Here is a 22,982-nt window from a genome sequence, read left to right on the forward strand (position 1 = left end):
AAATTAAAAAGAGGCAAATTTTAACTCCATAAAAGGAAGACAACAGTTGTCTGGAATGGACTGCCTATAAAAGTATTCAGTTTCCTGTCACTGTTCAAACTTGAATTAGATCAGAAGTATTCTTCCTTTGATGTGATATCTTTGTGGGTATTACAATATTCTTATTTTGTGAAATAGTGGTGATAGCAGACAGTAGGTTATTGGAAATTTTTTTCATATTTTTTTCTTTATAAATATTGGCAGTCCTGTTACTCCTAAATTACTTGGAGAATTTGACTAATACATCACATGCAGAAGTGGCCTCCACACTTATAAGTGAACGTCCATTCCTTCCTCCAATTTTAGAGGAAAAGGGATTGCTTCTGTTCAAAACCACTCCCTTCACCCTTTAATCCCACCTTCTTTTACCCCTTCCAGCTTTCAAGACCTTGCTGTGGTTCTTTCTTCTCTTCTGTTTTCAGCCAGTTCCTTTCTGCTGGCTCTTTGCTCATGTAAGCATGCTTAGGTCTTTCCAAACCCTAAAAACGATAAACTCCCACCTTGTTCTTCTGTGACTACTCCTCAGCCTTTGTTTCCTTTCACAGCCAGACTTCTAAAGGCATTATCTGTATAACCGTCTCTACTGTTCTATCTCCAGGTACTTAGGACAAAGTTTTTCATCTCCTTATCTCTAATTCTTAAGAAAGTACATATAGTGTATGTTTGTTGAATGTTTGATGAATGAATCCTTAACCATGCATAGGATTCCAGTTAAGTATTGTTATTCGTCTTTTACAGAGGAGAAATGGTTAGGTATTTGCATACTGAGCAGATGTGTATACCACCTTTCTTCCCTGTTATAGTGATCAAAGTTCAAAGGAAGCAGAAATCACACCAATTATTTTAACAGATGATTTTATATTAAAAAAATCATTAGCCAGATATTAGAAAACAAAAAAGGCAACACTGCGATATCACAAAAGTAGTAACTACAGGAAGCAGTTTCCACCTCTCTAAATGATACCTGGTGAAATTTGAGAGGTGACTTGTCAGTTTCAGTTCTGAAGTTTGCTTTGGAATAACACAATTGATAATTGTGTAGTATTTGTTTCTCTTGAGGATAACCCAAAAAACTAGAGATAATTGCATAGTGGTAGATGTCTAACATTCATCATCAAAACAGCTTTTATTAACTTGAAGGAACTCCTCTTCCTCTGAAATTAGAGAATAGGAATGAGAATATATGCTTATGTGTGGAAGCCACTGGAAGCATTAGCAAAAGGAGACACGGAATAAATAATAATGTAATGGGTATAAGGATGTCACCAAAAATACATGATCTGATTAACTGATGGAGGATTTCCTCCTCTTCTTTTTTTCTCATCCATCTTTTGTATAGGATTTATTTTTATCCCAAACCCCTTCCTCCCAGGTTACCAGTGGCACTGGGTGAAGCAGTGCCTTAAGTTATATTCTCAGAAACCTAATGTATGTAACCTGGACAAACATATGACTACAGAAGAGACCCAAGATTTGTGGGAACAGAGCAAAGAGTGTCTAAGGTAAGTCTTACCAGTCACAGTAAAGCATTCGTATTCAGCTCACGTCATCACAGATCTTTAAATGAACTACTCTATAATAGTTCAGTGAAAGTTACTAACATTTATTTTTCCTCATTTCCATTCAAATACAGCACATTTATATTCTTTCCCCCAGGAACATTTGGACAGACACTTTGACAGTTATATTAAATTGAGGCCAACTTTAAAGATTTGCTTATCATATCTTAGATAATGAGTTCATCCTCAATCATCAGATGATCCATTTTCTTTTTTTTTTTTTTTTTTTTTGCGGTACGCGGGCCTCTCACTGCTGTGGCCTCTCCCGTTGCGGAGCACAGGCTCCAGACGCGCAGGCTCAGCGGCCATGGCTCACAGGCCCAGCCGCTCCGCGGCATGTGGGATCTTCCCCGACCGGGGCACGAACCCATGTCCCATGCATCGGCAGGCGGACTCTCAACCACTGCACCACGAGGGAAGCCCAGATTATCCATTTTCATTCGGCTTCAGCCCTTTTTTCTACCTAAAGTAGAAAAGACTTCAAAAGTCTTTTTTGAAGACTTACGGTATCCTGAAGAAAGTAACACTGAAAGCACTACTCTCCTAGATGAAGTCAGTGTTACTGCCTGTTTTACGGTAGGTCAGCTGTTGTTCGTGGAAACTAGTCCTTGTACCTTAATGTTGTTTCAGCATTTCATTCATTCTACAGATATATATTTTTAATTTATTTATTTTTATTTATTTTACTATCATTTGTATTTATTTAGTTATTTTTTGTCTTCATTGGGTCTTCGTTGCGGTGCACGGGCTTTCTCCAGTTGTCGCAAGCAGGGGCTTCTCTTCGTTGCGGCGCGCGGGCTTGTCATTACAGTGGCTTCTCTTGTTGTGGAGCACGGGCTCCAGGTGCACAGGCTTCAGTAGTTGTGGCACATGGGCTCAGTAGTTGTGGCTCGCAGGCTCTAGAGCACAGGCTCAGTAGTTGTGGCGCACAGGCTTAGTTGCTCTATGGCATGTGGGATCTTCTCGGACCAGGGCTCGAACCTGTATCCCTTGCATTGGCAGGCAGATTCTTAACCACCGTGCCACCAGGGAAGCCCCTACAAATATTTTTTGGGGGTCAGTTATGTACCAGGTGTGATGCTAAGCATTGGAGATAAAAAGATAAACAGGACACTGTCCCTGCACTCAGGAGTGCATAGTCTACAGCAGGAACTCAGTATCAAAAGGAATAAAATAATAGAGCTCAGAAACTGCTACGATAGGTGTTTAGGAAAATGCAGTGGGGGCCAGAGGAAGAAATAATTCTTCTAGGCAAGAAGGAGGTGTCAAGGAAAAATGATTTTTTAATTGGGCCCATTATCCTCTTTTTTTCTCTGTCCATTTGAAATGAGTCTTCAAAAATGATTAGGAGGGCTTCCCTGGTGGCGCAGTGGTTGAGAGTCCGCCTGCCGATGCAGGGGACGTGGGTTCATGCCCCAGTCCGGGAAGATCCCACATGCCGCGGACCAGCTGGGCCCGTGCACCATGGCCGCTGAGCCTGCACATCCGGAGCCTGTGCTCCGCAATGGGAGAGGCCACAACAGTGAGAGGCCTGCGTACCGCAAAAAAAAAAAATGATTAGGAATTTGCCAGTCAGAAAAGCAAGAAGGTGTTGTCGATAGAGAAAGCAGCCTGAGCAAAGACAGAGTAACTTGTTCTGTGAGATAGGAGCACAGAATATGTACATTCATGTGTTCATTCAACAAATACCTGTTGAGTTTCTGCTGTGTCAGATAACTGCGCTTGTGTGTTAGAGATTCAAGACCAAAAAGACACACTTCCTGTCTTCAAGCAGTTTGTAGGTTAGTCGAGGACAGAGACATGTAAACATAATTAAATACAATTTGGCATGTACAGGGATAGAGTTTATAAGATTATGAGTATGGTCACTTAAGTGGCTAGATTAAAGATAGATGATGGGAGATGCTTCCTGGAAGTCGTGAATAGAATTGGCAAGAGATGACATCGGAAAGGTAGGTTAGGGCCAGATTGTAAAGAGTTCAGTGATGTAAAGTACTAGTTCTAGCGTCAGATTGCCTGGGTTCAAATCCCAGTTCTGCCACTTACTAGCTTTGTTAACTTAAGCAGTTTCTTAACCTTTCTGTACCTCAGAGTCGTCTTTTCCTCATTTAATAGTGTGAGGATTAAACAAGATAATATGTGAGAAATCCTTAGAACATCCTGTTAAAACCATTATACCAGCTTTGTGTGGTCTGTTTGAACTTAAGTGGCTCTAATGGTATAGTTTTCAGAAACTATGTCATATTAATTCTAGCAGGGAAATAGACGATTTTCTTAAGTTGAAAGGAAAATGAAAATTAAATGCATTGGTTTTCCTTTAAAACCTTCTTGGTCTGTAGGTTATGTTATAGACAAGAGCAGTAAGGAAAATCCTGTTCTCAAGTGTATCTTCTGTAGAATTGAGAGCAAAGTAAAGGAAGATCATGGCTGAGTGAAATTAGTCAGAGAGGTTAGAGTTTGTTACTAAGCCAGCCTGTGTTTTCAAGTAATTGATTTTTTTGTTTCTGACAAATGACTCTGTAGAAATCCCAGTTGTCATTTTCTATAATAGCTCAGATGAATCTCTTTAATAAATCATCCTGTAAACAATGGTGAGATACCTTTTTTTTTGGTCTAATAAATTAGCAAAAAATGAAAAATGCTATGGTCATACCTTCTGTTGTCAAGGATTGGAAGAAATTGATATGCTCAGACATTGCTGGCAGCACTGAAAATCGATGAGGGACTAGTTCTCCTTCTGTCACTGTGTAGAATGTGTGTTTCAGTTTCCTCATCTGGGAAACAAAGGGATTGGGCTGGATAAGCCATTCAAGGTGACTGAATCACGGTCAGAGTCACCTAGACAGTACATGCCAGTTCTCCCACTGTCCCAGAGCATATCAGAAAGGGAGAAGGTCTGTGGTTCAAAAAGATTTCCCTAGAGATTCTGATTATCTACCATAACATTCACATTGAGAACCACTGAACTAGAGGACCTCTAAGAATCCTTTCGATTTTAACTTTCTAGGTTTCTGTGGTCAGGGAGGAAGAAACTTTTAAGTAGGAAATGAAGGAATATTTGGAACATATTAGCAAAAATAGTTTGTTCACAATATTAGGGCACCTCAGTTCTATGCTTTGTTCAAAGTTTATTGTCAGTGAATGGTGTAGCTAGAGATTCTTGCACAAGCGTACTATAGTTAGGTGTAAGCATCTTTATTGCAGCATTGTTTGTAATGGGGGGAAAATGAGAAACAAGTGTCTGTCAGCAGGAGATCAGATAAATCAAGCATGACAGACCCCAGCAGTAGAATACAGCCACTATACAGCCATTAAAAAATCCTAACTCCAACCCTCCAGCAAATATAGTAGGGTCTACAGTTGTAATAAACAAAATCATTCCTCAGCATCTCCATCACAACCACTGTAGTCTAAGCCACCATCATTTACTGCAGTAGCCTCCTAACCAGTCTCCCTGTGTCTGCTCTTGTGCCTCTTCAGTCTGTTTTCTACAGAGTATAGAAATTGTGTCATTTCTTTTATAGTTTCTAATGTGCAATACTGCAGTTCAATTCTAATGCAAACCATCCAGAGTCAGCACAGACATCACAAGTTAAGGGCGTGGTCCTTAACCAAATTACCCTCACTTCAGACACCACCTACAAGTTTGGGAGGGCCCCAGGCTGTACAACACTTCTTAACAACTGGTTACAAATTCAGGGGAATTCCCATGACCTCCTCGGGTTCATTAACTCACTAGAACAGCTCATAAAACTCAAGAAAGCATTATACTTATGATTATAATTTCACTATAAAGGATACAAATCAGGGCCATCCAATGAAGAGATCTGTAGGGTGATGTCTTGGAGGGTCCTGAATACAGAGCTTCCATGTCCTCTTCCCATGGAATCAGGGCATGTAGCCCTCCCAGGAAGCTCTCCCAAGGCCTAGTGTTCACAGCTTTATTGGGATTTCACTACTTGAACATGACTGATTGACTCATTGGCCGCATGCTTGAACTCAGTCTCTAGCCCTCCACCTATCGAGTAGGTCATGCTAATATCACTTCAAGCCTAAACCCTCTAAGTTGACATTGGTCTTTCTAGCTTAACAAACCCACATCCTGAGTCATCTTTTAAGCATAAATTCAGGTGTGGTCTTAGGGTCCACAGTGAATAACAAATACTCCTATCCCTCCCAGAAATTCCAAGGGTTTAAAACCTTGCTGTAAAGAACCAAGGACAAAGGCCAGTCAGATTCTTTGTTTACAGCCCCATCACACTTAGAATAAAATCAGACGTCTTTATCAAGGCCATGAGGCCTAGATGATCTGGCTCTCCCACCTCATCTCCTATTCCTTTTCATTTATTCTCCAGCAGTACTGGCTTCCATTCTGTTCCTTAAACACATCAGGCATACTCAGATTCTTTGTACAAGCTGTTTGTTCTGGTGTCATTTTATGAGATGATTCCTTTATTCAATTAAAAATAGCCCCTGTTTCCCGTCCTCTTTATCCCTTTGCCCTGTGTTTTTATTCTTCAGTGCATGGTAGTTACTAAATAAATATTTGTAGAATTACTTAGTTAATGGATACTTTTTTATGCCTTTTGAATTTTGTGAATGTATTATCTATTCAAAAATAACTTTTTAAAGAATAAGGCAGGGCTTCCCTGATGGCACAGTGGTTGAGAGTCCGCCTGCCGATGCAGGGGACACGGGTTTGTGCCCCGGTCCGGGAAGATCCCACATGCCGCGGAGCGGCTGGGCCTGTGAGCCATGGCCGCTGAGCCTGTGCATCCGGGAGAGGCCACAACAGTGAGAGGCCGCATACCGGGGAAAAAGAAAAAAAAGAATAAGGCAAGGGAAAATATACATTTAAATAAAGCAACTTAGCTTTATTTATTCCATAAGTTAGCTTATGAAGTGCTTTGTATCCATTTTTGTATGTGTGCTTTTTTCCATTGATATTCTCAATGTGGAAGCAGAATTAATTCCTTCCCCTTTCTATTTCTTTAAGACTTTATGATGCTGTTACAGCATTTATTGTAGTGAATCCTGTCATCTGCCCCCTTCTCCTTCCTACTACCTGCCCTGCCCCATCCCTGCCCCCAGACCTTGAAATTCTTGTAGCCTTGGCACCAACCACAATTCTTAGTATATATTAGAAGGTGTTCAGTAAATACTAATTTTAAGTAAATTGATATCTTCTCTATTAGTCCAATAAAAGCATAATGCTGAACTTGAGAATCATCAATTAAAAACTGTATAGTACAATACCTTTCCATCTTATTTTCATTAATTTATTAAATAATGTACATTTGTGCTTTAGGAAATATTTGGTGCTAGCATGGATATAAAACTCATTACATGTCTTTGAGGAAGGGACTATTAAAGGAGGAATTCAGGTGCTTTCATAAGATATTTACAGCACTAAAGCTGTATTCTTTGATAGAGGAAGTTGCAAGGTGCTGTATGGGCACAGTAGATAGAGGGAGAGACTGAGTCGAGGATAAAGATTTCCCTTAAGTGTTTAAACTGTGTGGAAAAGCAAGTTAGAAAAATCTGCTATGCAGAGAGTAGAGTAGGAGAGGAGAGAGCATTTCAGTAGAAAATTGTATGGTCAAAAACACAGCCATGAAAGAAGGAGGGTAGGTTACCTTGTAGGAAATGTTTGAAGATGAACGTAGAAAGGTTTGTGCCAGATTATAAGGGGGTTTGCATGCCATATACTGTAGACAAAAAATTAATTAATCGATCTAAGAAAGAAATGGAAACATTTTATTGGAGCCAAATTGAGGATTATTATTTGGGAACAGCATGTCAGAAAGCTCCAAGCACTGTTCAGCCATTAGAAGTCAAGGCACAGTTATATAAGTTTTTTGACACAGAGAGTTGTATATTAAGTGATGGATTATTGACAATTTACACAATCCAGATCTAAGCATCCCCTTACAAGATCAAGAAGGAACATTATCTTTTAAGGAGTTGTCTTGTTGCTAAGAGAATGTTGCTCTTTACGTGAGCAGGTATTTCTGCCTATGGGGGGAGGTTTGCTCGATGCATAATGCAGATACACAATGCACAGTAAGGGGAAGAGAGGGAGCCAAAGGGCAGAGAAGATTTTTTTATGTTTAAATTTTTCTCGTCTTGGGAGTTCCCTGGCGGTCCAATGGTTAAGACTCCACACTGTCACTGCCAAGGGCCTGGGTTCAGCCCCTGGTCAAGGAACTAAGATCTCACAAAAAAGTGCGGCGCAGCAAATGAATGAATGAATGAATGAATTTATCTCGTCTTGCCATAAAACATAAATTTCATTTCACAATAGGAAAATGTGCACTTTGTCCTTATAAACAGGAGGAATTCATCAAGATTAGTAATAGATTTTTCACTTTAGAGAGATAATTCTTGTGGCAGTGAGGAAAATGGATTGAAAATTTAGTCATTGCAAAAAGTACAATTAAGAACTTAGCTTGGGCTTCCCTGGTGGCACAGTGGTTGAGGGTCCGCCTGCCGATGCAGGGGACACGGGTTCGTGCCCCGGTCCGGGAAGATCCCACATGCCGCAGAGCAGCTGGGCCTGTGAGCCGTGGCCGCTGAGCCTGCGCGTCCGGACGGGAGGGGCCACAACAGTGAGAGGCCCGCGTACCACAAAAAAAAAAAAAGAATTTAGCTTAAGGGACTTCCCTGGCGGTCCAGTGGTTAAGACTCCGCACTTCCACTGCAGGGGGCGCGGGTTCAGTCCCTGGTCGGAGAGCTAAGATCCTGCATGCTGTGCGGTGCGGCCAAAAAAAGAAAGAATTTAGCTTAATAACCCACACAAAAGATGAAAAAGGCCTGGAAAAGACATTTTGTATAGGGCTTGGGAACCAAGAGATTATGAAAAGTGACAGAGAAGTAGTTAAGGATTATGCACAGATTTCTAAGTGACAGGCAGGTTTACACTTCAGTTGTGGGGGTTCCCCCAAGTTTATTGAGGTAATTGACACATAACAGTGTGTTAGTCCAGGGTGTACAGCATGATGATTTCATACGTGTATATATTCCAGATGGTTATCACGATAAACTTCGTTCACGTTAGTCACCTCACATCATTACAAATTATTTTTCTTGGTGATAAGAACTTTTAAGATCTACTCTCTTAGCAACTTTCTAGTATATAATACAGTGTTAACTATAGTCACCATGCTGTACTTTACATCCCCAAAACTTACTTCTCTTACAATGACAAGTTTTTATCTTTTGACCACCTTTACCCATTTCTCTCTCTCTCTCTCTCTCTCTCTCTCTCTCTCTCTCTCTCTCTCTCTCTCTCTCTCTCTCTCTCTCACACACACACACACACACACACACACACACACACACACCACCCCCGCCTCTGGCAACCACGAGTCTGTTCTATTTTAGATTTTTTAGAGTCCACATAAAAGTATGATCGTTTGTCTTTCTCTGATTTATTCCATTTAGCATAATGCCATCAAGTTTCATCCAAGTTGTCACAAATGGCAGGATTTCCCTTTTTTATGACTGAATAATATTCTGTGTGTGTATCACATCTTCTTTATCCATTCATCTGTTGTTGGACCCTTAGGTTGTTTCCATGTCTTGGCTGTTGTAAATAATGCTGTAATTATTTATTTATGCAAAACAGTATAGAAGTTTCTCAGAAAATTAAAAATAGAACTACCATATGATCTAGCAATTCCACTTCTCAGTCTGTATCCAAAGAAAACAAAATCATTATCTCAAAAACATACCTGCACCTCCGTGTTCCTCAGTGGAACATTATATACTAAGATTTAATGGAAATAGGGTTTGGAGGAAGAGGAGAATGAGCAGAGGTGATCCTTAGTGTAGTTTGGGGCTTATTGTTTTTGAAATGCCTGTGGAGTATCCACATGGAGATGTCTAGTATGCCTTTGGAAATATGGAACTGAGCTTAGGAGCATAATGAGAGAGAGGGAGAGAAGCAGAGATAGATATAGATGTGGGAGTTACACATGAAGGCCATAGTGAAGCAAACAGTGGGAATAATGTGTTTTTTTGTTTGTTTATGGAAAACATACAGAGAAAGGCGGCGATTGGCCCTAGGAAGCATCAGCTCTGGGTGGGAAAAAAGGTACTATTAGAAGCCAAGGCAGGGAAGTGTTTCCAAAATAAGAGAAGGACCAACCATGTCTGTAGGCCTGGGATTTGACAATTAAATGGTATAATTGAAACTAAACTAGTTTTGGTAGAGTGGTGTAAGCAAAAGTCAGATCTCAGAGGAGGGGTGGGGGCAGCAAATATTGAGTCCTTTTAGGAACATTTAATTGTGAAGAGAAGAAGCAATGTGGAGCAGAGGGAGGCAGGACATATAGGGTATCCGAGTAAGAGGTCAAGTTGAAATGATGTTTTCTCAAGTATGTGGAAATGTTGAACATTTTTGCAGATCAAGAGGAAGAAACAAGTACACAGGAAGAGTTGAAAATATGAGAAGAAGGATGATAATGGAGAAGGGCCTCAGAGGCCACATCAGGGAAATGGGAGATAGTATAGATGGAGAATTGGCCTTAATGAAAAGAAGTAAGACCACTGCTGAAACCAGGAAGGAAGGACAGAGTAAGGATTTCAAAAAGTTTAGAGGTGTAGGGGAGGAAAGTTGAAATCAGTAACTGGATCACTTGATCAGGCCTCTGTATTCTCCTTGTCCTGGAAGGGAGCAAGAGCAGGACTGAGGACTTTGGATAAATGGTGAAAGTTTACAGCAGAAGGTAGAAGATTAGATAAGACTAACATTTGCAAGATAGCAAAAGAGTGTTAAGGTAGAGTTGGATGTCTATTTGCGCTGACTGACAGATTCAGGTTGAGAAGGGAAACAAAACTGGAAGCACTCAAATACTGAAAAAATGGAGTTCTAGGGACAGGAGATGGAATTTTAGCTTTAATGGAAATGAGAGACTAGGAAAGGATGAAGGACAGAAAGCTGTAGTCGTGGAGGGAAATATTCAGAGTTGTGAAAGACTCAATCCCTAAATCTTTAAAAATGATCGAAAAAGCAATACCTGCAATAGGATTTTGAAGGTTTTCTGTCATAAACAACCTTCAGACTTCTGCCCTGAGTGAGTAGTTTTGCTTTCACAATGGTTCACTACTGTCCCTTGAGGCAAGAAAGAAAAGAAAATACCAGTGCTTACCCACTGCATAGAGAGTGGACAAGCAGGACAGGAGTTCGTTTCCACCCAGTTAGGGTTCAGTTGAAAGCAGTGCTATAGGATGAGATTGCTGAAAGAAATGCCAACGCTTACATTAAGATTTTACCCCTGACAGAAAGTGAGCAAAGTGCTGGGTGGGCACATTCACCAGGGGAGAAGGTGCCAGCCCACCCATCCATCATCCTCCAGCTAGTGCCTGGAGGGGCAGCATGTTTCTGTTTGCAGTGAGAACCAATAATTAGGGTCACACCTGCTTGAAAACATTCTTTTGGATAATTGGGTGAAGATTTAAAGTTAGGTTAGGTGCCAGCATATTCCCTGCCTTCCTTTGGGTGGATAAGTGGCTCCACTGGCACTGAGCCTTCTTGGCTTCTTTTTTGGACAAATCAGGTACAAAAAAAGAACAGCCCACCCATCCTTTCATTAATCCCTCAGTATTTTCTGTTTGAAAAAGATCTGGGAGCATGTGAAACTTGGTTTGGGCCTTATACTATTCACAATGTTCAAGTGAATTTTTTGGAATCTTTGTTAACCCACGAGGCCCGTGGGGACCAGAAAGGTCCCTAAATGGTACTAAGACAAGAAATGTCTAGCACTGGCCAGTCCTTCTCTCACATCTTGAAGGCAAGTGTTTCAACAATTGTTGCTACTTTTCCTTCCAGAAATTCTATACAAAGGCAAGAATGGAAGTCAAGTTCTCAGAAGAGGATATGAAATAAGGGATAGAATCTCATACCTACCTGGGTCTAACACAGTACATACATACACACACACACACACACACACACATTTTCACCTCAAAATGGCATACTCGGTGATCACAACTGTTCTTTCACTAAGCGTCTTTAAGCTTTTTTTTTCCTTTTTGTTATGAGGACTGGACTTATTGCTTGTGAAAGCATGGCTCTTCTCTGACTTCTTTTGCATCCTGGACCTATCCCCCTCTATAATATAGGCAAAACCCAAAGCCTTTTTTATAGTGATACAGTTAAGGTAGAAAAGACATGTTCTTTTTGGTTTCCTAAAAAAGAAACTAAATTTTAAAGGATATGTTATAGACTATATGTTCGTGTTTGGTTGTTACTATAATTTTGATAATTTTATTAATACCATAAACCTGTGTTAATTATAATAATGTATACCCTGTTCTTAAAGAACATTAGACCCAATCTTTTGATGAAAAGCAGCTTATTGGTGCCATATAAAATGTCTAAAATGCCGTCAAGTTTTCAGAGCTGCCTTGTTATCTTTATTTGTACAGATCAATCTGATTTGGGGTTCTTTGTCAAGAATAAAATGATCTCTTATTGAGCTAGAAAGAGATAGAAGGTGTTTTGTTTTTTAATTTTGGCTAGAAAAGTGTGGTTCCTGGACCAGCAGCATCAGTATGATTTAAAGAAGCTCAGTGCCCAGATTTTTACTAGGGGATGGCACATAGGCAGTCTCTGCCTGACAAAAATTCAGACTCCCAGAAGGGAGGCAGGTGTTCAGCATGAACTGTATTGTTTATACAGACAATGTAGGCACAGTGAGTTCTGGCAATGGTGTGAACCTCCCCAGAATCCAAGTTCCAGATTCTTGCCAAGGGCCAACCTAATATGCAGTGCTTTCAAAGGATAGCAGTCGGACCTGCTATGCTTCTTTCTTCACAGCTGTCCTCAATATATCAGTGTTTGATCCATTCTTTTTATTGAGTTACTGGTCTTGATGTATGTCTGTGTGGCAATCTCCTTAGAATGTAAACTCTTTGAGGACAGATAGCATCTATTCTGTAAACTTTGTCAGACCTCAAGATGAGTGCCACTTACAGTGTGAGCCTGTAATAAATCCTTGGCTTCTGTTCATGCTTTGTGTCTATATTGCCTATTGCATCATTCCTTGTTTAAATGCTGACCATTCTTCAATGCCATACTCAACTCCCCAACTCTGCCATGAAGCCTTAACTGATTAGACAGTTGACTTTGAGCTCTGCTTTTTCTTAATTCTAGTGGCCCTCCAAGTCTTGTGCTATTCAGTTTAGTGCCAAATTTTATACTGCCTTAAATTTTCCCCTCATTTCTTATACTTATCTGTCATCTCCTGTCAAAATATAAACTCCTTAAAGCAGCCTAATCTTTTCTTTTTTAAAGAGCAGTGGTTCCTAGACCCCCCCAAAAATTTTTTTGATTCATTAATGATGTAAATTACATAGAAAAAACAAACTAAATAAAATGATTAGACCTAGCATTCTTGTATTTTTAGATACTTAGAGGTAAATCAAACAATCTTCCTCTTTAGAAGGAGAGTAGTTAGGGAATTCCCTGATGGTCCAGTGGTTAGGACTCCGTGCTTTCACTGACAAATGACCTGGGTTCAATCCCTGGTCGGGGAACTAAGATCCCGCAAGCCATGCAGCGCAGCCAAAAAAAAAAAAAAGAGTAGTTAATCCCATAGATTTGATTAAACAAGGTATAATTACAGAAATGATACCTCCATTTTACAGAAACCTCCTGTGGTTTGAATAAGGGAATGTCAGAAACCAAATCAATTACAGTGGCCCTTAATTGTTAGCTGGGCCTCAGTTATCTAAGTTGTTATATGGGGTTAAAGAAGTCATGTTAAACCAGTAATTTTTGATTGTATACTGTATTTTGCCAAATGTTTTTTCCCCAAATTGCAATTCTGGGAAGCCGCCATTATTCTAGACATAGTTGATAGCTGTAATTAATCACGTCCTGCTTTTAGCAAACCAAATTGAACATGTTCTGTTAGCCAAATTTTCGGTTATCTGTAGGGCTCTTTGTCCCATTTCCCATGGACTGGTAAAGGCATTTCTGTTGTCATTTTGTTTAATTATTATTGAGATGCTGGAAACTCGACATTTAAAATTGATCCCATTCAGCAGAGGATTTAGAACCAACGATTAGAAATTAGAAATGCTAACATGTGTTTTAGTAGTATTGTATTCTTTTTTTATAAATTTATTTATTTTTGGCTGTGTTGGGTCTTCGTTTCTGTGAGAGGACTTTCTCTAGTTGTGGCGAACGGAGGCCACTCTTCATCGCAGTGCGCGGGCCTCTCACTGTCGCGGCCTCTCTTGTTGCGGAGCACAGGCTCCAGACGCGCAGGCTCAGTAGTTGTGGCTCGTGGGCCCAGTTGCTCCGCAGCATGTGGGATCCGCCCAGACCAGGGCTCGAACCCGTGTCCCCTGCATTGGCAGGCAGATTCTCAACCACTGCACCACCAGGGAAGCCCCAGTAGTATTGTATTCTTGGTCAACTCATTTCTGTTCTAATTTCCCCTGTGGAGGTCTTGGCTAACAGCTTATATAGAATACCAAATTTAGACTCCAGGATCCATACAACAGGCTATTGCTGCCATTTGAAGTGAATAAATCATTTTTGTCTCCAATCTTTGCAGGTATAAAGAAGTGAATAAACGGAGACCCCGAAGTTTACTAGAGAAACTGCGCTGGGTGACCCTAGGCTACCATTATAACTGGGACAATAAGGTATTAAAATTTTCTTGCTAATTCCATTGTTTTTCCATTTTTATTCTTTTTGGGCCCACATAGTTTGACTTCTTCCTGGCCAAGCTTAAAGTATCAGATTATACATATGTGGAAGGATTTCTTTCATTTATTCCCTCCTAAAATCCTCTTGATATGGTATCTCGAGAGGAATGAATAATTTATCAAGAGAAAATTACTTTTTCATATGTTCTCAGGTTATATTATTTTATCAGAAGTCATTGGTGCTTCTTCTGGGGAGGTTTCAGGGATACAGATTTTTCTTTACTGTATTCAAGAGCAGTTCTCAATTACAATCTTTATTTCCATTATTATTTAGTGTTTGTTGATCATTTATTTTCTACATAATATGTGCCTGGAGTAAAAGAAGCTCCATGTGCTTCTGGTATTCTCTTCCATCAACTCACAAAAGAACTTCCAAGATCTAGACGCCTTTGACTGCTGTATAAGGTCTGAGCAGGAGAGAGATGGGAAAGAATGTCCTACAGTTAACAAAGTTCCATGTTTTCTTGAGGTACAATTTCTTCTTTTGTGACCCCTACGATTCAGAAAACGCCTCCTTTATCGCTGGCATCTCAGTGCTTCTTTTCGCAATGATATGTTTGCCACCAAGTGGAAGGACTAATTCTGAGAGTAAACTGAATAAAGCAAATTAGTATAGACCATCTTCCTACTAATCAGTTACTTTTTAAGAGCTCCATAGTTTCAGTCAACCCAGCTCATTAATAAATATGTTAACTACTCAAAATAATGGTAAATGTTGCTCAGAACTATTCATGATAAAATTCTTATTTTCAGTGATATAGATTTAATGGAAAACTAGACATCTGTATTTGGGGAAATGGCCATGTGGTTTTCTTTGGGTTAGACACCTTGGATTTGAATCTTGCCTTCAATATGGATAGTGCCTCCCTCATAAGGTGGTTGTGAGGATTAAATGATTAACACCTTTGTAGTATTAACAACAGCACCTGGCTATTCTAAGCAGTTAAATGTATTAACACCATAAATGTTAGCTTATTGTTTTTTATGATATGAATTTTACTGTAGATATTGTTATTCTCCAAAGAATAAGTTAGCCTCATTTACTAAGAAAAACATGGAGTGAAAATTATCAAAAGCACTGAAAGGGTAATCAGAAAAAGAGAAAGAGAATTAAGAAAGAAGAGTAGTACATAGACAGTTTGGATAGGGATGAAAGCCCAAAAAGGTAATTCTTATATTATAGCAGAGGCAATCTAGTGATAGAATAAGAGCTCTAAGTGGCTGGTCTTCTGAAGGACTAAAACAAAATGTTAGAGAAAACCTTAAAGTTCTCTAACTACACCCTTAGTTTTCAGAAATTAAATAGGAGCTCTCATATGCAGTTCAGGAAAAGAAGAAAAAAGTAAAACACATTCCAACTGAAAAGGCTTGGCCATCCATCAAAGACTTTTCAGAAAAGTCTTTCTTAATGAAAAGTTAAAGCTCACTTCTCAGCCCTGAACCAAGACGCTGGTGTAGAAGGACGTGCTCTCACTCCCTCTTGTGAGAACACCAGAATCACAGCTAGCTGCTGGACAATCATCGACAGGAAGACACTGGAACTCACCAAAAAAAGATACCCCACATCCAAAGACAAAGGAGAAGCCACCATGATATGGTAGGAGGGGTGTACTCACAGTAAAATCAAATCCCATAACTGCTGGGTGGGTGACTCACAGACTGGAGAACACTTATACCACAGAAGTCCACCCACTGGAGTGAAGGTTCTGAGCCCCACGTCAGGCTTCCCAACCTGGGGGTCTGGCAACGGGAGGAGAAATTCCTAGAGAATCAGACTTTGAAGGCTAGTGGGATTTGATTGCATGACTTTGACAGGACTGTGGGAAATAGAGACTGCACTCTTGCAGGGCATACACAAAGTAGTGTACACATTGGGACCCAGGGGAAGGAGCAGTGACCCCAGGGGAGACTGAACCAGACGTACCTGCTACTGTTGAAGGGTCTCCTGCAGAGGCGGGGGTTGGCTGTGGCTCACCGTGGGGACAAGGACACTGCCAGCAGAAGTTCTGGGAAGTACTCCTTGGTGTGAGCCCTCCCAGAGTCCGCCATTAGCCCCAACAAACAGCCCAGGTAGTCTCCAGTGTTGGGTCGCCTCAGGCCAGAAAACCAATGCGGGGCGGGGTGGGAGGGGCGACCCAGCTCCACCCATCAGCAGTCAAGCCGATTAAAGTTTCACTGAGCTCTGCCCACCAGAGCAACAGCCAGCTCTACCCACCACCAGTCCCTCCCATCAGGAAACTTGCACAAGCCTCTTAGATAGCCTCATCCACCAGAGGGCAGACAGCAGAAGCAAGAAGAACTACAATCCTGTAGCCTGTGGGGAAAAAAACCACATTTACAGAAAGATAGACAAGATGAAAAGGCAGAGGGCTATGTACCAGATGAAAGAAAAAGATAAAACCCCAGAAAAACAACTAAATGAAGTGGAGATAGGCAACCTTCCACAAAAAGAATTCAGAATGGTAGTGAAGATGATCCAGGACCTCGGAAAAAGAATGGGGGCAAAGATCGAGAAGATGCAAGAAATGTTTAACAAAGACCTAGAAGAATTGAAGAGCAAACAAACAGATGAACAATACAATAACTGAAATGAAAACTACACTAGAAGGAATCAATAGCAGAATAACTGAGGCAGAAGAACAGATAAGCGAACTGGAAGACAGAATGGTGGAATTCTCTGCTGCGGAACAGAATAAAGAAAAAAGAATGAAAAGAAATGAAGACAGCCTAGGAGACCTCTGGGACAACATTAAACGCAACAACATTCGCATTATAGGGGTCCCAGAAGGAGAAGAGAGAGAGAAAGGACCCAAGAAAATATTTGAAGAGATTATAGTCAAAAACTTCCCTAACATGGGAAAGGAAATAGCCACCAAGTCCAGGAAGCGTAGAGAGTCCCATACAGGATAAACCCAAGGAGAAACACACCGAGACACATAGTAATCAAATTGGCAAACATTAAAGATGAAGAAAAATTATTGAAAGCAGCAAGGGAAAAACGGCAAATAACATACAAGGGAACTCCCATAAGGTTAACAGCTGATTTCTCAGCAGAAACTCTACAAGCCAGAGGGGAATGGCATGATATAATTAAAGTGATGACAGGGAATAACCTACAACCAAGATTACTCTACCCGGCAAGGATCTCATTCAGATTCGATGGAGAAATCAAAAGCTTTACAGACAAGCGAAAGCTAAGAGAATTCAGCACCACCAGACCAGCTCTACAACAAATGCTAAAGGAACTTCTCTAAGTGGGAAACACAAGAGAAGAAAAGGACTTACGAAAACAAACCCAGAACAATTAAGAAAATGGTCATAGGAACATACATGTCAATAACTACCTTAAATGTGAAGGGATTAAATGCTCCAACCAAAAGACACAGGCTTGCTGAATGGATACAAAAACAAGACCCATCTATATGCTGTCTACAAGAGACCCACTTCAGACATAGGGACACATACAGACTGAAAGTGAGGGGATGGAAAAAGATATTCCATGCAAATGGAAATCAAAAGAAAGCTGGAGTAGCAATACTCATGTCAGATAAAATAGACTTTAAAATAAAGAATGTTACAAGAGACAAGGAAGGAAACTGCATAATGATCAAGAGATCAATCCAAGAAGAAGATATAACAATTATGAATATATATGCGCCCAACATAGGAGCACCTCAATACATAAGGCAACTGCTAACAGCTATAAAAGAGGAAATCGACAGTAACACAATCATAGTGGGGGACTTTAACACCTCACTTACACCAATGGACAGATCATCCAAAATGAAAATAAATAAGGAAACACAAGGTTTAAATGACACAATAGAACAGATAGATTTAATTGATATTTATAGGACATTCCATCCAAAAACAACAGATTACACTTTCTTCTCAAGTGCACACAGAACATTCTCCAGTATAGATCACATCTTGGGTCACAAATCCAGCCTCAGTAAATTTTTAAAAAATTAACTCATATCAGGCATCTTTTCTGACCACAACACTATGAGATTAGAAATGAATTACAGGGAAAAAATGTAAAACTCACAAACACATGGAGGCTAAACAATATGTTACTAAATAACCAAGAGATCACTGAAGTAGTCAAAGAGGAAATCAGAAAATACCTAGAGACAAATGACAATGAAAACACGGCAATCCAAAACCTGTGGGATGCAGCAAAAGCAGTTACAAGTAATGAAATTGAAACTGTGATTAAAAATCTTGCAACAAACAAAAGTCCAGGACCAGATGGCTTCACAGGTGAATTCTATCAAACACTTAGAGAAGAGCTAACACCCATCCTTCTCAAACTCTTCCAAAAAATGGAAGAGGAAGGAACACTCCCAAACTCATTCTATGGGGCCACCATCACCCTGATACCAAAACCAGACAAAGACACTACAAAAAAAGAAAAATTACAGACCAATATCACAGATGAATATAGATGTGAAACTCCTCAACAAAGTACTAGCAAACGGAATCCAACAACACATTGAAAGGATCGTACACCATGATCAAGTGGGATTTATCCCAGGGATGCAAGGATTCTTCAACATACACAAATCAATCAATGTGATACACTGTATTAACAAATTGAAGGAAAAACCATATGATCATCTCAGTAGAAGCAAAAAAAGCTTTTGACAAAATTCAACACTGATTTATGATAAAATCTCTCCAGAAAGTGGGCATAGAGGGAACCTACTTCAACATAATAAAGGCCATATACGACAAACCCACAGCAAACATCATTCTCAATGGTGAAAAACTGAAAGCAATTCCTCTAAGATCAGGAAGAAGACAAGGATATCCACTCTCGCCACTATTATGCAACATAGTTTTGGAAGTCCTAGCCACAGCAATCAGAGAAGAAAAAGAAATAAAAGGAATCCAAATTGGAAAAGAAGAAGTAAAACTGTCACTCTTTGCAGATGACATGATACTATACATGGAGAATCCTAAAGATGCCACCAGAAAACTACTACAGCTAATCAATAAATTTGGTAAAGTTGCAGGATACAAAATTAATGCACAGAAATCTCTTGCATTCCTATACACTAATGATGAAAAATCTGAAAGAGATATTAAGGAAACACTCCCATTTACCATTGCGACAAAAAGAATAAAATACCTCGGAATAAACCTACCTAGGGAGACAAAAGACCTGTATGTAGGAAACTATAAGACACTGATGAAAGAAATTAAAGATGATACCAACAGATGGAGAGATATACCATGTTCTTGGATTGGAAGAAACAACATTGTGAAAATGACTCTACTACCCAAAGCAATCTACAGATTGAATGGAATCCCTATCAAATTACCAATGGCATTTTTTACAGAACGAGAACAAAAATTCTTAAAATTTGTATGGAGACAAAAAAGACCCCGAATAGCTAAAGCAGTCTTGAGGGAAAAAAGCAGAGCTGGAGGAATAAAACTCCCTGACTTCAGACTATACTACAAAGCTACAGTAATCAAGACAATATGGTACTGGCACAAAAACAGAAATATAGATCAATGGAACAAGATAGAAAGCCCAGAGATAAACCCATGCACCTATGGTCAGCTAATCTATGACAAAGGAGGAAAGGATGTACAATGGAGAAAAGACAGTCTCTTCAGTAAGTGGTGCTGGGAAAACTGGACAGCTACGTGTAAAAAGAATGAAATTAGAACACTCCTTAACACCATACACAAAAATAAATTCAAAATGGATTAGAGACCTAAATGTAAGTCCAGACACTATAAAACTCTTAGAGGAAAACATAGGAAGAACACTCTTTGACATAAATCACAGCAAGATCTTTTTTGATCCACCTCCTAGAGTAATGGAAATAAAAATAAACAAATGGGACCTAATGAAACTTCAAAGCTTTTGCACAGCAAAGGAAACCATAAACAAGACTAGAAGACAACCCTCAGAATGGGAGAAAATATTTGTAAACAAGTCAGCAGACAAAGGATTAATCTCCAAAATATATAAACAGCTCATGCAGCTCAATATTAAAAAAACAAACAATCCAATCCAAAAATGGGCAGAAGACCTAAATAGACATTCTCCAAAGAAGACAGATGGCCAAGAAGCACATGAAAAGCTACTCAACATCACTAATTATTAGAGAAATGCAAATCAAAACTACAATGAGCTATCACCTCACACCAGTTAGACTGGGCATCATCAGAAAATCTACAAACGACAAACGCTGGAGAGGGTGTGGAGAAAAGGAAACCCTCTTGCACTGTTGGTGGGAATGTAAATTGATACAGCCACTATGCAGAACAGTATGGAGGTTCCTTAAAAAGCTAAGCATAGGGGCTTTCCTGGTGGCACAGTGGTTGAGAGTCCCCGTGCCAATGGGGGGGACGTGGGTTCGTGCCCCGGTCCTGGAAAATCCCACATGCCGCAGAGCAGCTGGGCCCATGGGCCATGGCCTCTGAGCCTGCGTGTCTGGAGCCTGTGCTCCGCAACAGGAGAGGCCACAGCAGTGAGGCCTGTGTACCGCAAAAAAAAAAAAAAAAAAAAGCTAAGAATAGAATTACCATATGATCCAGCAATCCCACTACTGGGCATATACGCAGAGAAAACCATAATTCAAAAAGACACATGCACCCCAGTGTTCATTGCAGCACTATTTACAATAGCCAGGTCATGGAAGCAACCTAAATGCCCATAGACAGACGAATAGATGAAGAAGATGTGGTACATATATACAATGGAATATTACTCAGCCATAAAAAGGAATGGAATTGGGTCATTTGTTGAGACGTGGATGGATCTAGAGATTGTCATACAGAGTGAAGTAAGTCAGAAAGAGAAAAACCAATGTCGTATATTGACGCATATATGTGGAACCTAGAAAAATGGTACAGATGAACCAGTTTGCAGGGCAGAAATTGAGACACAGATGCAGAGAACAAACGTATAGACACCAAGGGGGGAAAGCGGCGGGGGGGCAGGGGTGGGGGTGTGATGAATTGGGAGATTGGGATTGACATGTATACACTAATATGTATAAAATTGATGACTAATAAAAAAAGAAAAATGAAGAAGAGGAAGAGAAAGAAACAGGAAATAAGTATATTGTTAACATACTGAAATAACAAAAATATACTGAAGCCCATTTTTTAAAATGTGGATGAAAGATTAGTGTGTGTGTGATAGGTTTCTAGTTGGTGTTACTGTTCGCATTCCTGTTAATGGATTGTTTCTGCTGTATAGAATCCTCTGTGCTTTGGAGCGGATGTGTACCAAATTGTCTTTTGTCCCAGTAATAATCACTTACTAAAGACAAAAAAAAAAAAAAAAGAACCTCACATCTCTCCAGAGCCATGACCATTGCTCCAGCTAGTCAACACTAGTGGGGATGTGAGACAAAAGTGGATTTTCTAATCAGATTTGAGGTTGACTGAGTAACGGGAGGAATGAGAGAGGAGCATCAGCCCAAGGAAGAGATCAGGATGCTGCTGGCTTACATAGCCAGACTAGCCGTCAGCCTCATCTGCGTAGGAGGCTGCTGCCTTGTCATTCTCCGAAATTGTATATGTTTTGTAGAGAGAGTATTCTGGCCTTTGTTTTTTTGTTTTTTAAGAGAAAAAGGATATTTATGATCCTTAGGTACAAAAAATAGAGGCAGTTCAGGGGGTAAATTGCTGAAAATTACTTCCATTTTAAGGTCGTGCATTGACCACAGTGTAAGTCGGTTTAAATTCAGATGTTTTGAGCATGTCATCCCATCAGATTGACCAGTGAAATCACATGAAACTACGTTGCAGGCTGAGGGGTCCAAAATCAAACTGGCTATAGTATTTGAGGGATGGGTAAATCATGCTATATTAATATTGCATGTAATAGAGAACAGACTTGTGGTTGCCATGGGGGAGGGAGGGATTGGAAGTTTAGGGTCAGCAGATGCAGACTATTATATAGAGAATGGATAAACAACAAGGTCCTACTGTATAGCACAGGGAACTATATTCCATATCCTGTGATAAACCATAGTGGAAAAGAATATTAAAAAGAATGTAGGGCTTCCCTGGTGGCACAGTGGTTGAGAGTCCGCCTGCCAATGCAGGGGACACGGGTTCGTGCCCCGGTCCAGGAAGATCCCACATGCTGCGGAGCGGCTGGGCCCGTGAGCCATGGCCGCTGAGTCTGTGCGTCCAGAGCCTGTGCTTCGCAACGGAAGAGGCCACAACAGTGAGAGGCCTGCATACCGAAAAAAAAAAAAAAAAAGAATGTATACATAGGTATAACTGAGTCACTTTGCTGTACAGCAGAAACTGATACAACATTGTAAATCAATCAATCAATATATTACATGTAAATTAGATGATTTTAAAGTGGTAATTAATCTTATGCCACACTTTCCTATTTTCCTGAGATCATTGTTTATTTTTCTTATTCTCCCTACTTTTATCAAAGAAATACTCAGCAGATCATTATACACCTTTCCCTTCTGACCTGGCTTTCCTCTCAGAGCAAGTAGCCGCTGCCTGTGGATTTCAGGGTTTCCGAGCTGAAGCAGGTATCCTGAATTACTACCGATTAGACTCCACACTAGGAATCCATGTAGACAAATCTGAACTAGATCACTCCAAACCCCTGCTTTCGTTCAGGTAAGTTGGGTCTAGGGATTTTGAATTACTTATCAGTTC

The 22,982-nt window shown here is 40.2% G+C and overlaps 1 protein-coding gene across 1 annotated transcript in view; it reads left to right on the top strand.

The window, feature by feature from the left end:
• Positions 1-22,982, top strand: part of ALKBH1 (alkB homolog 1, histone H2A dioxygenase) — a 29,804-nt gene that overhangs the window by 4,854 nt on the left and 1,968 nt on the right. Inside the window, exons 3-5 of the mRNA XM_082647813.1 lie at positions 1,379-1,541; positions 14,168-14,258; positions 22,750-22,943. Coding sequence (XP_082503939.1) covers positions 1,379-1,541; positions 14,168-14,258; positions 22,750-22,943 — 448 coding nt within the window. The remainder of the gene's footprint in view (positions 1-1,378; positions 1,542-14,167; positions 14,259-22,749; positions 22,944-22,982) is intronic.

Source organism: Grampus griseus, assembly GCF_964374135.1.
Source record: "Grampus griseus genome assembly, chromosome: 2".
Classification (NCBI taxonomy): domain Eukaryota; kingdom Metazoa; phylum Chordata; class Mammalia; order Artiodactyla; family Delphinidae; genus Grampus; species Grampus griseus.